General features: G+C 45.5%; 1 protein-coding gene across 3 annotated transcripts; it reads right to left on the reverse strand.

Annotated features, from left to right (window-relative positions):
- Window positions 1-1,776: 1,776 nt before the first annotated feature.
- TTLL12 (tubulin tyrosine ligase like 12) lies at window positions 1,777-20,367 on the reverse strand. 3 transcript variants are annotated; one of them, XM_072145347.1, is made up of 14 exons: window positions 20,173-20,367; window positions 16,140-16,324; window positions 14,315-14,513; window positions 12,478-12,637; window positions 12,217-12,350; window positions 11,874-11,950; window positions 10,934-11,050; window positions 10,326-10,520; window positions 10,071-10,182; window positions 7,809-7,960; window positions 7,456-7,537; window positions 4,887-4,955; window positions 4,518-4,656; window positions 1,777-2,446 (listed from the first exon to the last, which is right to left on the reverse strand). In XM_072145347.1, the coding sequence occupies exons 1-14, from the start codon at window positions 20,341-20,343 to the stop codon at window positions 2,295-2,297; spliced, it is 1,944 nt and encodes a 647-aa protein (XP_072001448.1). In that variant the 5' UTR covers window positions 20,344-20,367; the 3' UTR covers window positions 1,777-2,294. The 3 variants fall into 3 exon arrangements, with proteins under 3 accessions (XP_072001448.1, XP_072001450.1, XP_072001449.1); XM_072145349.1 differs by having other exon boundaries at window positions 16,187-16,324; window positions 20,173-20,313; XM_072145348.1 differs by lacking the exon at window positions 20,173-20,367 and adding an exon at window positions 19,692-19,821.
- Window positions 20,368-21,710: the final 1,343 nt, after the last annotated feature.

The raw sequence follows: 21,710 nt of genomic DNA on the forward strand, positions 1-21,710 counted from the left end.
CAGTGATGTCCGTGGCCAGAACGCAAGTCTACTATTTCAAAGTATAGTCACCACCTCTCATACTTCTTCAAACATTGCAGAGGCTGCTGTAAGCACAGGACATAACATGGCTATGTGCAGGCTATACCTGCTGCAGCTTTCATTTTTTTGGAATGGGGGGGGGGCAGGACCCTTTTTCTTGTGATCAGAAGTCATGTCTTTGGCCCGCTATTCACATAACACTTACCCTATCTCATACTACGTTTATAATTGCAGAGGCTGCTGTAATCACAGGGCATAACAAACCTATGTTCCGGCAGTTACGTGTATTTTGGACATGCTGCACCTCTTTCACTTGGATGAACACGACCATATTCATGTGATCGGAGGGGGTGCGTAGCAGTGATGTCTGTGACCAGAACACAAGTCTGCTATTTCAAAGTATAGTCACCACCTCTAATCAATGCAGAGGCTGCTGTAAGCACATAACATGGCTATGCACATGATCAACCTGACCCTGCTGGAAGGGGGGGGGGGGGCAGGACCCTTATACTTCACTTCGATCAAAGGACAGGTCCTTAGCCTATTATTTCACATTACACTTAGCAAATCTCATACATTTTGAACGATTGCAGATGCTGCTGTAATCTCAGGACATGTCATGTGTATGTTGGTCATGCTGTGCCTTTCACTTGGATGAACAAGACCCCTTGTGATCATGTGCTGTGCTGTGATCATGTCCACGGCAAGCACACAAGTCTGCTATTTCACAGTACACTCACTACCTCCCATACTTTTTCAAATCAATGCAGAGGCTGCTGTAAGCACATGGTATAACAAAGCTATGTCCATAGACCTTATTTTTCAGCATCTTATTGATATGGCTATGACACAAGCCTTCTATTTCACAGTACACTAACCACCTTGCATGATGCTTGAATAAATGCAGAGGCTGCTGTAATCACAGGACATAACAAAGCTATGTCCCTGCTGTTCTTTTAATTTGAGTGCATTGATAATGTCCATGGCCAGCACACATGCAATCTCACACTTCTTGAATGAGTGCAGAGGCTCCTGTAATCCCAGGGTATAACAAAGTTACGTCCTTGCAGTCACGTGTATGTTGGGCACCCTGTGCCTTTTACATGAATAACCAGAACCCCCATTCTCCTAATTGGTGGAGGGTGCAGCACTCATGTCCATGGCCAGCATACAAGCCTGTTATTTCACATTACACTTACCATATCGCAAACTTCTTGAGTGCAGAGGCTGCTGTAATCCCAGGTCACACCAGAGCTACATCCTTGCAGTCAAGTGTAAGTTTCACCTTTCACTTAGATGAACAGGAATTGTATTCTCCTGATCTGTGGAGGACTCAGCAGTCATGTCTTCTTCATAGAGGCTGCTGTAATCACAGGGCATAACAAAGCTTTGTGGCTGCAGCTCCTTTCAATTAGGGTAGGGGGATAGGACCCCCATTATCGTGAGCAGTGAGGGACCCAGTGGTCATGTCTATAACCTTCCATTTCACGGTTCACTTACGGTCATAATTTGGGAATCAGTGCAGAGGCTGCTGTAATCAAAGGGAATACCAAAGCTGTGCCCATGCAGCTATGTGCAGGCTAGACCTTTAGCTCCATTCATTTGTGGGGGGTGGGGGGATTCCTAATGTGGTGATCAAGGATCTGATGGTCGCGTCTATAGCCTCTTATTCCACTTAGTATCTCTCATACTTCTGGGATGAGTGCAGAGGCTGCTGTAAGCACAGTGCAATAAAAAAAAAACAAGAACCAGGGATCAAATGAATACATAACTTTATTTGAAGCAGTTTAAGAAAGTAATACGCACATGTAAATCTGAAAAAGCAGGGATATGTCTGTATGAAACATAAACTTTGCTTAAACAATCAGAACTTGCAGCTCAGTAACCGTGAACATGCAAACCAGAACTCCCCAGACTCCTGAATGTATAAATATTGGGCCCGGTACTAAACGACAGCTCAGGAGGAAGAAAATGAACCTTAATATGGCTGTATGAGGTTACAAAATTGGATTTTGTCTGGGAAAAACAGCGCCACTCATAGGCTGTGTCAAGTATTGCATCATCCAGGCAAATAAAGCTACGTTGCAATACCATCCACGGCCATTAGATAAGAGAGGCGCTGTTCTTTTGGACTCTCTGCTATAAGCTGTAATATCTGCAGGTCACACCTGTGAGTGGTGATATATACAATAGTGTCGGGATGTGACCCACAGATATCCTATAAATCCCGGGAAGCTCACGTGTGATAGAAGCCACCAGCGGCCCAGACGTCATTAAAGGACGGCGGTCATGTGACAATTGTCCGTTTCGTCTAAGAACAGCGTGCTGAAGACGTCGTTGAAGAAAGTCGGATGGTACTTGCAGGCCCTGGCGCAGTCGGGGTTAAAGTTCACTTCGAGAATTTGCGGTTGCATCACTTGTTTTCCTGGAAGAAGACAATTGGTTTAAGATTTAAAAAAAAAACCAAACTCACTTCTGAGCTCGTCTTGTGTACGGGTATACAGCTCCCATTCCATGGTGTGGTGAGCCTCTATATTGAGTAACAGTGGTGTGCCTCTATTGTGAGTAACAGTGGTGTGGTAGCCTCTATAGTGAGTACCAGTGGTGTGGGGTGCCTCTATATTGAGTAACAATGCTGTGGTGAGCCTCTACATTGAGTAACAATGGTGTGGTGTGCCTCTACATTGAGTAACAATGGTGTGGTGTGCCTCTATGGTGAGTAACAGTGGTGTGGGGTGCCTCTATGGTGAGTAACAGTGGTGTGGTGTGCCTCTATGGTGAGTAACAGTGGTGTGGGGTGCCTCTATGGTGAGTAACAGTGGTGTGGTGTGCCTCTATGGTGAGTAACAGTGGTGTGGGGTGCCTCTATGGTGAGTAACAGTGGTGTGGTAGCCTCTATGGTGAGTAACAGTGGTGTGGTGTGCCTCTATTATTAGTAACAGTGGTGTGCCTCTATTGTGAGTAACAGTGGTGTGGTAGCCTCTATAGTGAGTACCAGTGGTGTGGGTGCCTCTATATTGAGTAACAATGCTGTGGTGAGCCTCTACATTGAGTAACAATGGTGTGGTGTGCCTCTACATTGAGTAACAATGGTGTGGTGTGCCTCTATGGTGAGTAACAGTGGTGTGGGGTGCCTCTATGGTGAGTAACAGTGGTGTGGTGTGCCTCTATGGTGAGTAACAGTGGTGTGGTGTGCCTCTATGGTGAGTAACAGTGGTGTGGGGTGCCTCTATGGTGAGTAACAGTGGTGTGGGGTGCCTCTATGGTGAGTAACAGTGGTGTGGTAGCCTCTATGGTGAGTAACAGTGGTGTGGTGTGCCTCTATTATTAGTAACAGAGGTGTAGTGTGCCTCTATTGTGAGTAACATTGGTGTGGTGTGCCTCTATGGTGAGTAACAGTGGTGTGGTGTGCCTCTATGGTGAGTAACAGTGGTGTGGTGTGCCTCTATGGTGAGTAACAGTGGTGTGGTGTGCCTCTATGTTGAGTAACAGTGGTGTGGGGTGCCTCTATGATGAGTAACAGTGATGTGGTAGCCTCTATGGCGAGTAAGAGTGGTGTGGTGTGCCTCTATGGTGAGTAACAGTGGTGTGGTGTGCCTCTACGGTGAGTAACAGTGGTGTGGTGTGCCTCTACGGTGAGTAACAGTAGTGTAGTGTGCCTCTATGATGAGTAACAGTAGTGTGGTTTGCCTCTATGGTGAGTAACAGTGATGTGGTGTGCCTCTATGGTTAGTAAGAGTGGTGTGGTGTGCCTCTATGGTTAGTAACAGTGGTGTGGTGTGCCTCTATGGTTAGTAACAGTAGTGTGGTGTGCCTCTATGGTTAGTAACAGTGGTGTGGTGTGCCTCTATGGTTAGTAACAGTAGTGTGGTGTGCCTCTATGGTGAGTAACAGTGATGTGGTGTGCCTCTATGGTTAGTAACAGTGGTGTGGGGTGCCTCTATGGTGAGCAACAGTGGTGTGGTGTGCCTCTATGGTTAGTAACAGTGGTGTGGTGTGCCTCTATGATGAGTAACAGTGGTGTGGGGTGCCTCTATGGTTAGTAACAGTGATGTGGTGTGCCGCTATGGTTAGTAACAGTGATGTGGTGTGCCTCTATGGTTAGTAACAGTGGTGTGGGGTGCCTCTATGGTGAGTAACAGTGGTGTGGTGTGCCTCTATGGTTAGTAACAGTGGTGTGGTGTGCCTCTATGATGAGTAACAGTGGTGTGGGGTGCCTCTATGGTTAGTAACAGTGATGTGGTGCGCCTCTATGGTGAGTAACAGTAGTGTGGTAGCCTCTATGGTGAGTAACAGTGGTGTGGTGTGCCTCTATGGTGAGTAACAGTGATGTGGTGTGCCTCTATGGTGAGTAACAGTGATGTGGTGCGCCTCTATGGTGAGTAACAGTGATGTGGTGTGCCGCTATGGTGAGTAACAGTGGAATATTCTGCCTTCTGTCAGCAGATATGTTACATAAGATGAATGACGCCCCAGCACGGAGGAGACGGCGATACCTTGGCTGTCGGTGACCCACTTTAGCATCAGGTCTATGGCGTAGACGGCTCGGGAGGACTGATAATCGCAGATCCCGAGTGGAGCCGGCTTAGATGTCGCCGCTTGAAATAGTTCTCCAAAGGTTTTAAATATTTCCGTCTGAGGGAAAAGGAATATAAGGAATGAAAATACGAAGTATCCTGATGAAATTCACATAAAGTGGCTGCTAGGTGGCGCTGTAACTCACCTACAGTGTTACATTACATTAGTGGGATATTGCAGCTCAGCTTCACTGAATGAATGGGGGTGAAGTGTAATACCACACACGACCTGAAGACAGTGGTGGCGCTGTTTTTCTGTTTTTTTTTTTACATGTACACATCACATACCTCAATAGACTTCCAGGGGTAGTCAGGATATTGCTTCTCGAACATGGTGATAAATTCGTCACAATGGATCTACAGGACAAAAAAAGAAGAAAACGGATCAGAAAAAACTGGGAATTTAACCCCTTAAGGACGCAGCCATTTTACAGCTTAAGGCTCAGCCCGATTTTTTGGATTCTGACTTGCTTCGCTTTATATGGTTATAACTTTTGAACACTGTTACTTATCAAAACGATTCTGAGATTGTTTTTTCCCCACATGTTGTACTTCATTTTAGTGGTAAATTTTGGCTGATAAGTTTTGCGTTTATTTACAAAAAAAAGAAAATATGATAAATTTTTTGAAAAATTTGCCATTTTCGAAATTCTAAATCATTGCGTTTTCAGGCAGATCGATTTACCAGCTAAATAAGTTGCTGAATAACATTTCCCATTTGTCTACTTTACATTTTCATAATTTCTGAAATGTCTGGATAATTTATTTTGACGTCACGCGGCTTGCAAATAGAATATCGCTTTTCCGGATTTTCAGAATTGACTATTTTGGGGATAAATACAGTTTTGAATGAAATTTTACATATTTAGCATCAAAACCCCCCTATATAATCTACCCATTTTCAAATCTGCACCCCTCAAGCTATCAGAAACAGCTTTTACGAAGATTGTTAACCCCTTGAGATCTTCATAGTAATTGAATCAAAATGGAGGTGAAATTTAGAATGGTCATACTGTTCCCTTATACGTTCATTTAGCACTAAAATTTACACATTTCCAAAATATAAAAAGAGAAAACCCACCATACAATTTGTTCTGCAATTTCTCCTGAGTACAAAGACCCCCCACATGTGGCTGTGACTTGTTTTATGGGCGCACAGCGAGGTGCAGAAGGGAAGGAGGGCGCTGCAGCTGCCAGGATTTTAGTTTCCTCATTGGCCCCTTTTGAAGGCTATAAAATTTTCGCTTTTTCGTTATTGGGGCCATGTGACGGCATTTTTTTTGCGGGATGAGATGCTTTTTCCATTGTTACCATTTTGGGGTTGGTATCACCTATTGTTGAAAATTTAGGAACTTTTTTTGAGGGCAGGAGTAGAAAAGCATCAATTCTGTACTGGATTTTTGACTTCTTTTTTTTTTTGGTGTTCACCGTATAGACTAATAGTCATGTTATCTTTATTCTATGGGTTGATACGATTACGGGGATACCAGACATGAATATATTTTCTTACGTTTTACTAAATTTGTCAAACAAAACCCTAATGTGGGGAAAAATCTATAATTTTTGTATTGCCATCTTCCAAGTGGCATAACTTTGTTACGTTTTTGGCTACGGAGCTGGTTGATGGCTTGTTTTTTGCGGGACATGTTGTACTTTGCACCAGTATCATGTCGGAGTACATATGGTTTTTTGGTCGCATTTTATAGCATTTTTTGTGGGATTGAAAAGGTAAAAATCATAATTTTTGGAGGGTTTATAACAGTTTTTTTTTTACGGCGTTTATCGTGGGGGTTCAATAATGATTTACTTTTATTCTACGGGTTGTTACGGACGCGGTGATACTATATATGTGGGGTTTGTGTTATGATTTAGACTTTTTTTTTGAGTTATATGTCTCTTTATATGTTTTGGGGGTTTGGGGCATTTTTAGTGATTTATGACTTTATTTTTTTATTGAATAACTTTTTTTTTTACTTTTTTACTTTTATACCATGGGATATGAACAAGCAATCCTCTGATTGCTTGTTCATGATAATATTCTGCAATACTCATGTATTGCAGAGTATTATCAGTGTCAGCCTATGCACTTGCATAGGCTGGCACTTTGCCAGTAAGATGACGTCACAGACGCCATCTTACTGGCAATTCTTGCTAGTAACTCTGGGGTCCAGATCGGACCCCAGAGTTACTATAGCAACGATCGGCACCCCCCGAAAACGGTTCGGGGGGGCCGATCGTGGGGGAAAGACACCCCAGATGCTTGTTAGATGCCGCGGTCGCGCTGACCGCGGCATCTAAAGGGTTAAGCACCCGCGATCGGAGACAACTCCGATCGCGGGTGTTACACTGGGGTGCCGGCTATTAGTTACAGCCGGCACCCCGTGTTTCCCGATGCCGGTTCGGCTCTGATCCAGAGCCGAGCCGGCATAGGCGCCGTGGCGGATATATCCGCCACTGAGCGCTAAGTCACTGCGCTCCGTGGCGGATATATCCGCCGCGGAGCGTGAAGGGGTTAAAGGGGGTTCTCCTCTTTATTTCCTAGTGATAGGCCATTCTCCGGGTCACATGGTCTCCCCCTCCCATGTATCAAAGCGCCATTGTAGCATGTGACTGGGAGGCTGGATACATGAGGTTTTACTGGAGACATCCAGACCCTCAGTCACAACGAGTACAACCTGCTGTGACTGAGGGTCTGGATGTCTTCAGTACAGAAGAAGGAATACAGCCCCGAGAGTCACATGATGTTCTGACTCTAGCAAAGGAGAGATCAAAGGAGAGTCAGAGCTTCATTATAAGGTAGTGTAAAGGCACTGCTTCCGTGTCCCTATATGACCACGGCCACAGAGAGCCACGTCACCTGCTTGAGCTGCACATTGGAAGCGTAATTCATGACGGTGAAATGCTTCTCATAGTCGTCCAAGTCATCCAGTGTGAACGGCCTGCAAGAGAAAGCCAGGGAAGGAATGAAGAAGGTAGATAGATATGAGATAGATAGATAGATAGATGGATATATATGAGATAGATAGATATGAGATAGATAGATAGGAGATAGATAGATATGAGATAGATAGATAGATAGATATGAGATAGATAGACATGAGATAGATAGATATGAGATAGATAGATAGATAGATAGATAGATAGATAGATATGAGATAAATAGATAGATAGATATGAGATAGATAGACATGAGATAGATATGAGATTTACCTGTTAGCAAATCTAAGCCAGAAGACATTGTAGGCATAGACCTTCAGGGGTCGTACTGAGCGGAGTAGAACCACATAACGAATGTCAAATTTCACCATCCCAACATCATCCCGATGGAAGAGCACAGGATTCTCTACATATTTTGACACAACCTAATAAATGAGAAAATTAAAATGTATTTTTTATAGTTTCCAACACCAGCAGCAGAATAGTGAGTGCAGCTCTGGGGTATAATACAGGATGTAACTCAGGATCAGTACAGGATAAGTAATGTCATGTATGTACACAGTGACTGCACCAGCAGCAAAATAGTGAGTGCAGCTCTGGAGTATAATACAGGATGTAACTCAGGATCAGTACAGGATAAGTAATGCCATGTATGTACACAGTGACTGCACCAGCAGCAGAATAGTGAGTGCAGCTCTGGAGTATAATGCAGGATGTAACTCAGGATCAGTACAGGATAAGTAATGTCATGTATGTACACAGTGACTGCACCAGCAGCAGAATAGTGAGTGCAGCTCTGGAGTATAATACAGGATGTAACTCAGGATCAGTACAGGATAAGTAATGTCATGTATGTACACAGTGACTGCACCAGCAGCAGAATAGTGAGTGCAGCTCTGGGGTATAATACAGGATGTAACTCAGGATCAGTACAGGATAAGTAATGTCATGTATGTACACAGTGACTACACCAGCAGCAGAATAGTGAGTGCAGCTCTGGAGTATAATACAGGATGTAACTCAGGATCAGTACAGGATAAGTAATGTCATGTATGTACACAGTGACTGCACCAGCAGCAGAATAGTGAGTGCAGCTCTGGAGTATAATACAAGATGTAACTCAGGATCAGTACAGGATAAGTAATGTCATGTATGTACACAGTGACTGCACCAGCAGCAGAATAGTGAGTGCAGCTCTGGGGTATAATACAGGATGTAACTCAGGATCAGTACAGGATAAGTAATGTCATGTATGTACACAGTGACTGCACCAGCAGCAGAATAGTGAGTGCAGCTCTGGGGTATAATACAGGATGTAACTCAGGATCAGTACAGGATAAGTAATGTCATGTATGTACACAGTGACTGCACCAGCAGCAGAATATTGAGTGCAGCTCTGGAGTATAATACAGGATGTAACTCAGGATCAGTACAGGATAAGTAATGTCATGTATGTACACAGTGACTGCACCAGCAGCAGAATAGTGAGTGCAGCTCTGGAGTATAATACAGGATGTAACTCAGGATCAGTACAGGATAAGTAATGTCATGTATGTACACAGTGACTGCACCAGCAGCAGAATAGTGAGTGCAGCTCTGGGGTATAATACAGGATGTAACTCAGGATCAGTACAGGATAAGTAATGTCATGTATGTACACAGTGACTGCACCAGCAGCAGAATAGTGAGTGCAGCTCTGGGGTATAATACAGGATGTAACTCAGGATCAGTACAGGATAAGTAATGCCATGTATGTACACAGTTACTGCACCAGCAGCAGAATAGTGAGTGCAGCTCTGGGGTATAATACAGGATGTAACTCAGGATCAGTACAGGATAAGTAATGTCATGTATGTACACAGTGACTGCACCAGCAGCAGAATAGTGAGTGCAGCTCTGGGGTATAATACAGGATGTAACTCAGGATCAGTACAGGATAAGTAATGCCATGTATGTACACAGTGACTGCACCAGCAGCAGAATAGTGAGTGCAGCTCTGGGGTATAATACAGGATGTAACTCAGGATCAGTACAGGATAAGTAATGCCATGTATGTACACAGTGACTGCACCAGCAGCAGAATAGTGAGTGCAGCTCTGGAGTATAATACAGGATGTAACTCAGGATCAGTACAGGATAAGTAATGTCATGTATGTACACAGTGACTGCACCAGCAGCAGAATAGTGAGTGCAGCTCTGGGGTATAATACAGGATGTAACTCAGGATCAGTACAGGATAAGTAATGTCATGTATGTACACAGTGACTGCACCAGCAGCAGAATAGTGAGTGCAGCTCTGGGGTATAATACAGGATGTAACTCAGGATCAGTACAGGATAAGTAATGTCATGTATGTACACAGTGACTGCACCAGCAGCAGAATAGTGAGTGCAGCTCTGAAGTATAACACAGGATGAGTAATGTCATGTAGTTATAAAGTGACTCATCTCTGTATGTAAGGATGATCATACCCATGATGCCTTGGGCCGGTGCCCGTGTTTGGAGGAGATCTCCTACATGATCGGACTTGCGTACCTTTGGCGTGCTCTCGCGCTGGCGTATGATGTAGGACAGGTTGGTGGTGACGTGAGTGTCCAGGCTCCGGGCCAGGTTCCAGGGTTTGCAGATCCAGTGATTGTCTTCTCCTCTGCGGAGACAATGGGGTTAAGTATCGGAGCTCCTCCATAGGTGGATATAAGGGAGGCTCCCGCAGAGGGAAATATTTAACTCTTCACCTCCCGGGATGCACACAGCTCCATCCACACACCCAACCCCAGCCTGGGGACTTACCTCTCCTCCCGCTGCTTAAAGTAGCTGATAAACTGCGGCAGCTCGGTCTTCAGATTAAAGGTGCGCGGCAGCCATCTTGGACCCTCGGCGCCCCCGATCCTTCTAGATACGGACGCCAGGCAGTCCTTCACCGTCAGTAGATTCTCACACGGGAACTGATTGAGCAGGACGTGGGGTCTCTCTGTGCTGAGTGTCCTGATATGACAAAATATGGCGTATACTACAGCACCAGCACCTCAAAAAGTATGTGCCACCCCCCCCCCATATAACATCCCCCCCTTTAAGGTAGAGGGCGACTGCCGTGAGAAAATTACATCCTAGATAAAAATTTTATCCACTTTACAACAAAATCGGCATGAAAAAACGCTTTATTTTGTGTCTAATTCTTTAACAAAGGCTGACTGTCTCCATGGTAACAGACTACAAACACACCTTGTGTAGTCAGATCCTGTAGAACAATTCAAAATTTTTTTTCTCATTCTTGTTACTGAGCTACAGCAAGAGATCAGGGTCTAATATTAAGGGACTGGGCAGAAGAGGAGGACTGATATGGACACCCCGGTCATCGAGGGTACCCACCCCCACCCGTACCCCCACCCAAGACTCACTTATAATCTTTGAAGTGGGAGAAGTTGAAGAGGATGTCGGCTTCTTTATCGTTGTTGGTGAATACGAATCGGGGGTGGTTGACGCCGTTCAGCACTTGCTGCATGTCTGTGTAAACTCTGAAACACATGAAGTAGTAGATCACTTGCATGGTACTGTGACTTAATGGTGGTGTCCTCACACTGCTGTGCTCTGAGTTCTCTGCACTCAGATTCTCCACAACCCCTATACTCTGAGAAGGCTTCTGATTACTACTGCAGTTACAAAAAAAAAAAAAAAAGAGGGAGGGGGGGGGGGGCTGTAAAGCATCTCAGTGCAGAGTGCTTCTACTGCTTCTACTAACAGCATACACAAATGTATAATACAGAGGTCTTGATGGACAATACCCGCAAAAAGCTTAGAGCACAGCAGTGTGAGGACACGTCTCCAGTGCTACAAAACTGGAGTACAAATCCATATTTCACAGTCCTGCTTCTACTAACAACATACACAAAAGTATAATTACAGAGGCCTTGAGGGACAATACCCGCATAGAGCTCAGAGCACAGCAGTGTGAGGACAAACCCCCAGTGCTACAATCCTTGAATACAAGTCCATATTTCATAGTCCTGCTGCTACTAACAACATATACAAAATTATGATTACACAGATCTTCTGGGACAATACGAAGCATAGCCTTCAGAGAACTCAGAGCACAGAAGTGTAAGGACATGCCCCAAATGTTACAATACTAGAATATAAATCCATTTCACTGCTGCTACTAATAAAATATACAAAGATTACACAGATCTGCTGGGACAATATGTAACACTATCTGCATGGAGCACAGAGCACAGCAGTGTGAGGACATACCCCCCACTGCTACAATACTGGAATTTAAGTCCATTTCACAGTCCTGCTGCTACTAACAACATATACAAAAGGTGTGATAAAGTCACTTACTTAAAAACTTTACTCTTGTCATGTAACGGAGGCTCCACAGGAAGAGGCAAAGATTCCTTATTCTCAGCAAAAATTGCCTAAAAAGAGCACAAATGACTCAAATATATGATGACATAGCAAAGAGTAGGAACAATCATCTCCAAAAATTACTTACTGTGGATGGGTCTTCTTTCAAAAACAGCGCCACCCCTGCCCATAGGTCGTGCCTGGTATTGCACCTCACCTAAACTGAAGTGAATAGAGCTGTAGTACTATGCACAGCCTGGGGACAGGGGTGGCGCTATTTTTGTAAAAAGACAGAATTCTGGACAATCCCTTTAAGGGATGACAACCCATGTCTCACCTGGTAGTGGCTCTCAGAGGGCTCCGGCGTTTGGTGGTTAATGTGGGTGAGATCCGCCGACTGCCAGGGTAAGAGCAGGCAGCTCCTTATTAAAGGGTCACTCTCTCCATAGGCGTAGTCACGGGAAACCTCCTCTGTACAAACACAATGAATAGAAATATATGTGTTATAGGATCTCTGCCGGCTGTCAGTGAATAGGACAAAACACTGAATAGACTAGATACAATTTAAAGGGATTGATTATACATGATGAACACTTACCTCCATTACTCATATCCCTCAGGGGCCACAGTATGGTGTAGGCTAGCTGATGGGGGATGTAATAAAACGGAGCGGTGGCAAAGGTTGGTTCGTCCGAGTGCTGAATTCTGGACCCAAATTCGTCCATGATGTACCAGACCGGAACCTTCTCCTCGGCCGTCTAGAAGAGAAGCGAGTGATTACAGAGACATAAAAACCTGGTAACACGATAATTACCATAGGATCGGCGACACAGTTGTTTAACCATAAATTTGTGTATGTTGTTAGTAGCAGCAGGACTGTGAAATAAGGATTTATATTTCAAGTTTGTAAATTGGGCTGTGCTCTAGGCTCCTTGTAGCCATAATGACGTCTGGTCCCTGGAGAGATATGTTATCATGCCTTGGTGTATGTTGTTAGTAGCAGCAGGACTGTGAAATAAGGATTTATATTTCAAGTTTGTAAATTGGGCTGTATCCTCACACTGCTGTGCTCTAGGCTCCATGCAGCCATGATGACGTGTGGTCCCTGGAGAGATGTGTTGTCATACCTTTGTGTATGTTGTTAGTAGCAGCAGGACTGTGAAATAAGGATTTATATTTCAAGTTTGTAAATTGGGCTGTATCCTCACACTGCTGTGCTTTAGGCTCCTTACAGCCATGATGAGGTATGATCCCTGGAGAGATGTGTTATCATACTTTTATGTATGTTGTTAGTAGCAGCAAGACTGTGAAATATATATTTGTATTCCAGGATTGTAAATTGGGAGTGTATCCTCACACTGCTGTGCTCTAGGCTCTTGCAGCCATGGTGAGGTATGGTCCCAGGAGAGGTGTGTTGTCATACCTTTGTGTAAGTTGTTAGTAGCAGCAGCAGGACAATGAAATATATATACGTATTCCAGGATTTTAAATTGGGGTGTATCCTCACACTGCTGTGCTCTGAGCTCCGTGTAGCCATGATGTGTTATAGTCCCTGGAGATCTGTGTAACCTGTGCAAGTTGCTAGTAGCAGCATGATGGTGAACAACAAACAGTTATATATAGCATTTTAGCTTCTCCAAGTGCACTGGGTGCGTGTCCTCACACTGCTGTGGTCTTAGCTCTCTGTAATAAGCAGTGCCAAAACCCTTCCCTTCCCCTCTGTTCTAAATAAAAGTGAGTCGAATAATACAACAGATAAAAAACTCAGAGTAGGTAACGGTGATTGTGAAGTAGGTCAATGCACAGACCACAGCAGTGTGAGGATAGATAAACATATAAGTATACTCTTAGAATACAGGTACATTTTTCACTTGCTACTTACAACATACACAAAGGTCTTATTACACATCTTTCCAGGAACAATACCTAACACTGGCTGCGGAGAGCACAGAGAACAGCAGTGTGGGGACACCCCCGTATTACAATCCTAGAATATTTACCCATTTTATTTTTATTGCCCTTCTGCAACTAACAACATACACAAAAGTTTGATAACACATCTTTCCATCTGGCTGCAGAGAGCATCAGAGCACAGCAGTGTGAGGACACGCACCCCTGAAGCTACAATCCTGGAATATAAATGCGTTTTTTCACAGTCCTGCTGCTACTAACAACACACACAAAAGTTTGATAACACATCTTTCCATCTTACACTGGCTGCACAGAGCATCAGAGCACAGCAGTGTGAGGACACGCACCCCAGAAGCTACAATCCTGGAATATAAATGCGTTTTTTCACAGTCCTGCTGCTACTAACAACATACACGAAAGTCTGATTATACATCTCTACAGGAACAGTATCTCACACTCTCTCTAGTCTGCATGATCAAACCTGCTGACAGATCCCTTTAAGATTAAAGACTCCCTCATCGTACCCCGTGTGACAGCTGATACGTCTGGTTATATTTCCACATCTCCTTCAGCACCAGCTCCACCACGTCGTCATCGGGGACTTCTCCGTGAAACTCAATCCCCATGAGGTTGGCCATGCGGTGGAGGAGGCCGGGGACCTCTACCAGCTGGTGGCGGGCATGCTCCACGCGGTACGTCCACGCGTGGTCAATCAGGAAAATGCTGAGGGGAGAGAAAGGATGAGAGGATTTTAGCTACTTTCATTACAAACCACAAGTATCCAACATTGCACATAGTCATGTCGTTGTGTGTATACAGCTCCAATGCAAAAGAATGTGTCTTCAGAGTTACAGACTACAAAAAAAATCCGGCGGAGTCTGATCCTCAAGTCGCGCTCCTTTCTATATTACCCCTTGCTAATGCATATTTCACAGTCCTGCTGCTACTAACAAAATACACAGAGGTCTGATGACACAGAAATCCAGGGGCAATACCTAACACTGGCTGCAGAGAGCACAGAGAACAGCAGTGCTATAATACAGGAATATAAAGTTATATTTCACAGTCCTGCTGCTACTAACATACACAGAGGTCTGATGACACATCTCTCCAGGGACAATACCTAACACTGACTGCAGAGAGCACAGAGAACAGCAGTGCTATAATACAGGAATATAAATCTGTATTTCACAGTCCTGCTGCTACTAACAAAATATACAAAGGTCCGATGACACAGTTCTCCAGGGACAATACCTAACACTGACTGCAGAGAGCACAGAGAACAGCAGTGCTATAAGCCAGGAATATAAAATTATATTTCACAGTCCTGCTGCTACTAACAAAATATACAAAGGTCTGATGACACAGAAATCCAGGGGCAATACCGAACACTGGCTGCAGAGAGAACAGAGAACAGCAGTGCTATAATACAGGAATATAAATCTGTATTTCACAGTCCTGCTGCTACTAACATAATACACAAAGGTCTGATGACACATCTCTCCAGGGACAATACCTAACACTGACTGCAGAGAGCACAGAGAACAGCAGTGCTATAAGCCAGGAATATAAAATTATATTTCACAGTCCTGCTGCTACTAACAAAATAAACAAAGGTCTGATGACACAGAAATCCAGGGGCAATACCGAACACTGGCTGCAGAGAGCACAGAGAACAGCAGTGCTATAATACAGGAATATATATCTGTATTTCACAGTCCTGCTGCTACTAACAAAATACACAAAGGTCTGATTACACATTTCTCCAGGGACAAAAGCTAATACAGGAATATACATCTGTATTTCACAGTCCTGCTGCTACTAACAATATATACAAAAGGTCTGATGACACAGAAATCCAGGGGCAATACCGAACACTGGCTGCAGAGAGCACAGAGAACAGCAGTGCTATAATACAGGAATATAAATCTGTATTTCACAGTCCTGCTGCTACTAACAATATATACAAAAGGTCTGGTGACACAGAAATCCAGGGGCAATACCGAACACTGGCTGCAGAGAGCACAGAGAACAGCAGTGCTATAATACAGGAATATAAATCTGTATTTCACAGTCCTGCTGCTACTAACAATATATACAAAAGGTCTGGTGACACAGAAATCCAGGGGAAATACCGAACACTGGCTGCAGAGAGCACAGAGAACAGCAGTGCTATAATACAGGAATATAAATCTGTATTTCACAGTCCTGCTGCTACTAACAAAATACACAAATGTCTCTCCAGGGACAATACCTAACTCAGGCTGCGGTACTACATGGTCACACCTGCTGACAGTCATTACAGAGCCCCCGGCCCATCTAGAATTGTTTCTCTTCTCAATAACCCACCTATTAGGATCAGAGGCCTGCAGCCCGTGCTCATTGGTGACAATTACTTTAAAAGAAGGTTCATTCCCAGGGTTTGGTTTCTTTTTCAGTTCTCTTTCAATTTCAGCTCGTTCTTCATCCTCCTCTTCTTCTTCTTCTGCCTCCTCCACCTGCATAATCCCAAACATCTCCCCCGCATCAAAGATCTAGAAAAGAAATCAAGACAACTAGGGTTACTCCTCCAGCATAATAGTGAGTGTAGCTCTGGAGTATAATACAGGATGTAACTCAGGATCAGTACAGGATAAGTAATGTCATGTATGTACACAGTGACTGCACCAGCAGCAGAATAGTGAGTGCAGCTCTGGGGTATAATACAGGATGTAACTCAGGATCAGTACTGGATAAGTAATGTCATGTATGTACACAGTGACTGCACCAGCAGCAGAATAGCGAGTGCAGCTCTGGAGTATAATACTGGATGTAACTCAGGATCAGTACAGGATAAGTAATGTCATGTTTGTACACAGTGACTGCACCAGCAGCAGAATAGCGAGTGCAGCTCTGGAGTATAATACTGGATGTAACTCAGGATCAGTACAGGATAAGTAATGTCATGTATGTACACAGTGACTGCACCAGCAGCAGAATAGCGAGTGCAGCTCTGGAGTATAATACTGGATGTAACTCAGGATCAGTACAGGATAAGTAATGTCATGTATGTACACAGTGACTGCACCAGCAGCAGAATAGTGAGTGCAGCTCTGGGGTATAATACAGGATGTAACTCAGGATCAGTACAGGATAAGTAATGTCATGTATGTACACAGTGACTGCACCAGCAGCAGAATAGTGAGTGCAGCTCTGGGGTATAATACAGGATGTAACTCAGGATCAGTACAGGATAAGTAATGTCATGTATGTACACAGTGACTGCACCACCAGCAGAATAGTGAGTTCAGCTCTGGAGTACAATACCGGATGTAACTCAGGATCAGTACAGGATAAGTAATGTCATGTATGTACACAGTGACTGCGCCAGCAGCAGAATAGTGAGTGTAGCTCTGGGGTATAATACACGATGTAACTCAGGATCAGTACAGGATAAGTAATGTCATGTATGTACACAGTGACTGTGCCAGCAGCAGAATAGTGAGTGCAGCTCTGGGAGTATAATACAGGATGTAACTCAGGATCAGTACAGGATAAGTAATGTCATGTATCTACACAGTGACTGCACCAGCAGCAGAATAGTGAGTGCAGCTCTGGAGTATAATACAGGATGTAACTCAGGATCAGTACAGGATAAGTAATGTCATGTATGTACACAGTGACTGCGCCAGCAGCAGAATAGTGAGTGTAGCTCTGGGGTATAATACACGATGTAACTCAGGATCAGTACAGGATAAGTAATGTCATGTATGTACACAGTGACTGTGCCAGCAGCAGAATAGTGAGTGCAGCTCTGGGAGTATAATACAGGATGTAACTCAGGATCAGTACAGGATAAGTAATGTCATGTATCTACACAGTGACTGCACCAGCAGCAGAATAGTGAGTGCAGCTCTGGAGTATAATACAGGATGTAACTCAGGATCAGTACAGGATAAGTAATGTCATGTATGTACACAGTGACTGCGCCAGCAGCAGAATAGTGAGTGTAGCTCTGGGGTATAATACACGATGTAACTCAGGATCAGTACAGGATAAGTAATGTCATGTATGTACACAGTGACTGTGCCAGCAGCAGAATAGTGAGTGCAGCTCTGGGAGTATAATACAGGATGTAACTCAGGATCAGTACAGGATAAGTAATGTCATGTATGTACACAGTGACTGCACCAGCAGCAGAATAGTGAGTGCAGCTCTGGGGTATAATACAGGATGTAACTCAGGATCAGTACTGGATAAGTAATGTCATGTATGTACACAGTGACTGCACCAGCAGCAGAATAGCGAGTGCAGCTCTGGAGTATAATACTGGATGTAACTCAGGATCAGTACAGGATAAGTAATGTCATGTATGTACACAGTGACTGCACCAGCAGCAGAATAGCGAGTGCAGCTCTGGAGTATAATACTGGATGTAACTCAGGATCAGTACAGGATAAGTAATGTCATGTATGTACACAGTGACTGCACCAGCAGCAGAATAGCGAGTGCAGCTCTGGAGTATAATACTGGATGTAACTCAGGATCAGTACAGGATAAGTAATGTCATGTATGTACACAGTGACTGCACCAGCAGCAGAATAGTGAGTGCAGCTCTGGGGTATAATACAGGATGTAACTCAGGATCAGTACAGGATAAGTAATGTCATGTATGTACACAGTGACTGCACCAGCAGCAGAATAGTGAGTGCAGCTCTGGGGTATAATACAGGATGTAACTCAGGATCAGTACAGGATAAGTAATGTCATGTATGTACACAGTGACTGCACCACCAGCAGAATAGTGAGTGCAGCTCTGGAGTACAATACCGGATGTAACTCAGGATCAGTACAGGATAAGTAATGTCATGTATGTACACAGTGACTGCGCCAGCAGCAGAATAGTGAGTGTAGCTCTGGGGTATAATACACGATGTAACTCAGGATCAGTACAGGATAAGTAATGTCATGTATGTACACAGTGACTGTGCCAGCAGCAGAATAGTGAGTGCAGCTCTGGGAGTATAATACAGGATGTAACTCAGGATCAGTACAGGATAAGTAATGTCATGTATCTACACAGTGACTGCACCAGCAGCAGAATAGTGAGTGCAGCTCTGGAGTATAATACAGGATGTAACTCAGGATCAGTACAGGATAAGTAATGTCATGTATGTACACAGTGACTGCGCCAGCAGCAGAATAGTGAGTGTAGCTCTGGGGTATAATACACGATGTAACTCAGGATCAGTACAGGATAAGTAATGTCATGTATGTACACAGTGACTGTGCCAGCAGCAGAATAGTGAGTGCAGCTCTGGGAGTATAATACAGGATGTAACTCAGGATCAGTACAGGATAAGTAATGTCATGTATCTACACAGTGACTGCACCAGCAGCAGAATAGTGAGTGCAGCTCTGGAGTATAATACAGGATGTAACTCAGGATCAGTACAGGATAAGTAATGTCATGTATGTACACAGTGACTGCGCCAGCAGCAGAATAGTGAGTGTAGCTCTGGGGTATAATACACGATGTAACTCAGGATCAGTACAGGATAAGTAATGTCATGTATGTACACAGTGACTGTGCCAGCAGCAGAATAGTGAGTGCAGCTCTGGGAGTATAATACAGGATGTAACTCAGGATCAGTACAGGATAAGTAATGTCATGTATGTACACAGTGACTGCACCAGCAGCAGAATAGTGAGTGCAGCTCTGGAGTAGACGATATAAAAAAACTGATTGTCTCTTAAAGGAATCATCAGGCGGGGTTGCAATCTTAGCCAAAATTTACGTAACCCTTTGTGTATCGGTGCCACCTTCCATGACACATCTGCAGAAGAATAGCTGCCAGGTGTGCGGGCGCAGGTAACATGCCAGGACTAGACTTGCAGTAGTCGGATTACACTTGCACACACCTGGCGCCCCGGATTTTTACCCCCTTCTATGCAGAGGCCTGAACTTCTGCCGGAATATTCCGCACATTCATCGGATATTTCATCCTCTGCTGAAGCGGCGAATCCTGAAGGTCGGAGAAATCACAGAATATATAAGGTTTCAGCGGCTGCGCCCGACCTCAGGAGTCAGTATGGAGAATATGGGAGGGAAATCGCATAAAGGGCAATCACCTTAATACCATTTTGTTGGCAGGTGTATGCAGGGAAGATGAAAAATAATGCAGCTCATGTAAGAGAGGATATGATGGGATAAGCGTGGCCTCGGGTGCCGCTTATCGCCCTGGCAGTATTACAGCACCTTTCTATGGGCTGAGCCCACATTTCAGGGTGTCTCCCATAGGGTGTCAGTGATGACACCCACCTGTTATATGTGTCACCCCACAGGGAGCTGGCACCACAGACCCCCCAATATGCCAGCACTGATACCCCCTGCACCCCTCACCTCTCCCTCCAGCTTGCGGTGCAGGTTCTGCCAGTAGGACTGAGGGACCCCCGATGCCTGGAGCGCCCCCTGGTGCAGGGCCACGAACTGAGGGAAACCCCCATCATCCTCCTGCTGCCGCTGCTGGGAGCCGGGCTCGGCCATGCTGCCTGCGACTGCAGCTCTGAGCATGCGGGAGGGGAAGCGGATGATGGGAGGCGGCTCCTCCAGGCCCTGCCCGCCCTGACACCCAGCGCCTGCCCGCCCTGTCACCCACCTCACTGCCCGCCCTGTCACCCACCTCACTGCCCGCCCTGTCACCCAGCCCTGCCCGCCCTGTCACCCACCTCACTGCCCGCCCTGTCACCCACCTCACTGCCCGCCCTGTCACCCAGCCCTGCCCGCCCTGTCACCCAGCCCTGCCCGCCCTGTCACCCACCTCACTGCCCGCCCTGTCACCCAGCGCTGCCCGCCCTGTCACCCAGCGCTGCCCGCCCTGTCACCCAGCGCCTGCCCGTCCTGTCACCCGCCGCCTGCCCGCCCTGTCACCCATTGCCTGCCCGTCCTGTCACCCGCCGCCTGCCCGCCCTGTCACCCATTGCCTGCCCACCCTCACTACCAGTACACAGAGAGCCTGCACAGTCCTCTCTACTGCCCACCTCCTGTGCCCAGCACATAGTCACCCTTTCTATTGCCCAACTAGTGGGTACATATGCCCAGCCTCTACTGTCCTCAGTGCCATGTACAGCCTTCTCTGCCCTCCACCAGCACTTATACACAGCAAGTACATACCTCACTACTGCCCAGGTACCCCTGCCCAGCCAGTCTCACTAGTTCCCAAATGGGGCCCTACTCATCTCATTACCCTATACCCATCTCTCTACTGCCCAACTAGTGCCCTGCTCATCTCACTACTGCCCAACTAGTGCCCTGCTCCTCTCACTACAGCCCAACTAGTGCCCTGCTCATCTCACTACAGCCCAACTAGTGCCCTGCTCATCTCACTACTGCCCAACTAGTGCCCTGCTCATCTCACTACTGCCCAACTAGTGCCCTGCTCATCTCACCACTGCCCAAATAGTGCCCTGCTTATCTCATTACTGCCCAACTAGTGCCCTGCTCATCTCACTACTGCCCAACTAGTGCCCTGCTCATCTCACTACTGCTCAACTAGTGCCCTGCTCATCTCACTACTGCCCAAATAGTGCCCTGCTCATCTCACTACTGCCCAACTAGTGCCCTGCTCATCTCACTACTGCCCAACTAGTGCCCTGCTCATCTCACTACTGCCCAACTAGTGCCCTGCTCATCTCACTACTGCCCAGCTAGTGCCCTGCTCATCTCATTACTGCCCAACTAGTGCCCTGCTCATCTCACTACTGCCCAAATAGTGCCCTGCTCATCTCACTACTGCCCACCTAGTGCCCTGCTCATCTCACTACTGCCCAACTAGTGCCCTGCTCATCTCATTACTGCCCAACTAGTGCCCTGCTCATCTCACTACAGCCCAACTAGTGCCCTGCTCATCTCACTACTGCCCAACTAGTGCCCTGCTCATC

Source organism: Engystomops pustulosus, chromosome 4 (assembly GCF_040894005.1).
Source record: "Engystomops pustulosus chromosome 4, aEngPut4.maternal, whole genome shotgun sequence".
NCBI classification, from domain to species: Eukaryota; Metazoa; Chordata; class Amphibia; order Anura; family Leptodactylidae; genus Engystomops; species Engystomops pustulosus.

Coding starts and splice junctions, on each gene's coding strand:
- TTLL12 (XM_072145347.1), bottom strand. CDS start 20,343: ATGCTCAGAGCTGCAGTCGCAGGCAGCATGGCCGAGCCCGGCTCCCAG. Junction 11,051..11,873: donor GACAAGAGTAAAGTTTTTAA/GTAAGTGACTTT, acceptor CATGTGTTTCAG/AGTTTACACAGACATGCAGC. Junction 7,538..7,808: donor TGGCTTAGATTTGCTAACAG/GTAAATCTCATA, acceptor TTTCTCTTGCAG/GCCGTTCACACTGGATGACT.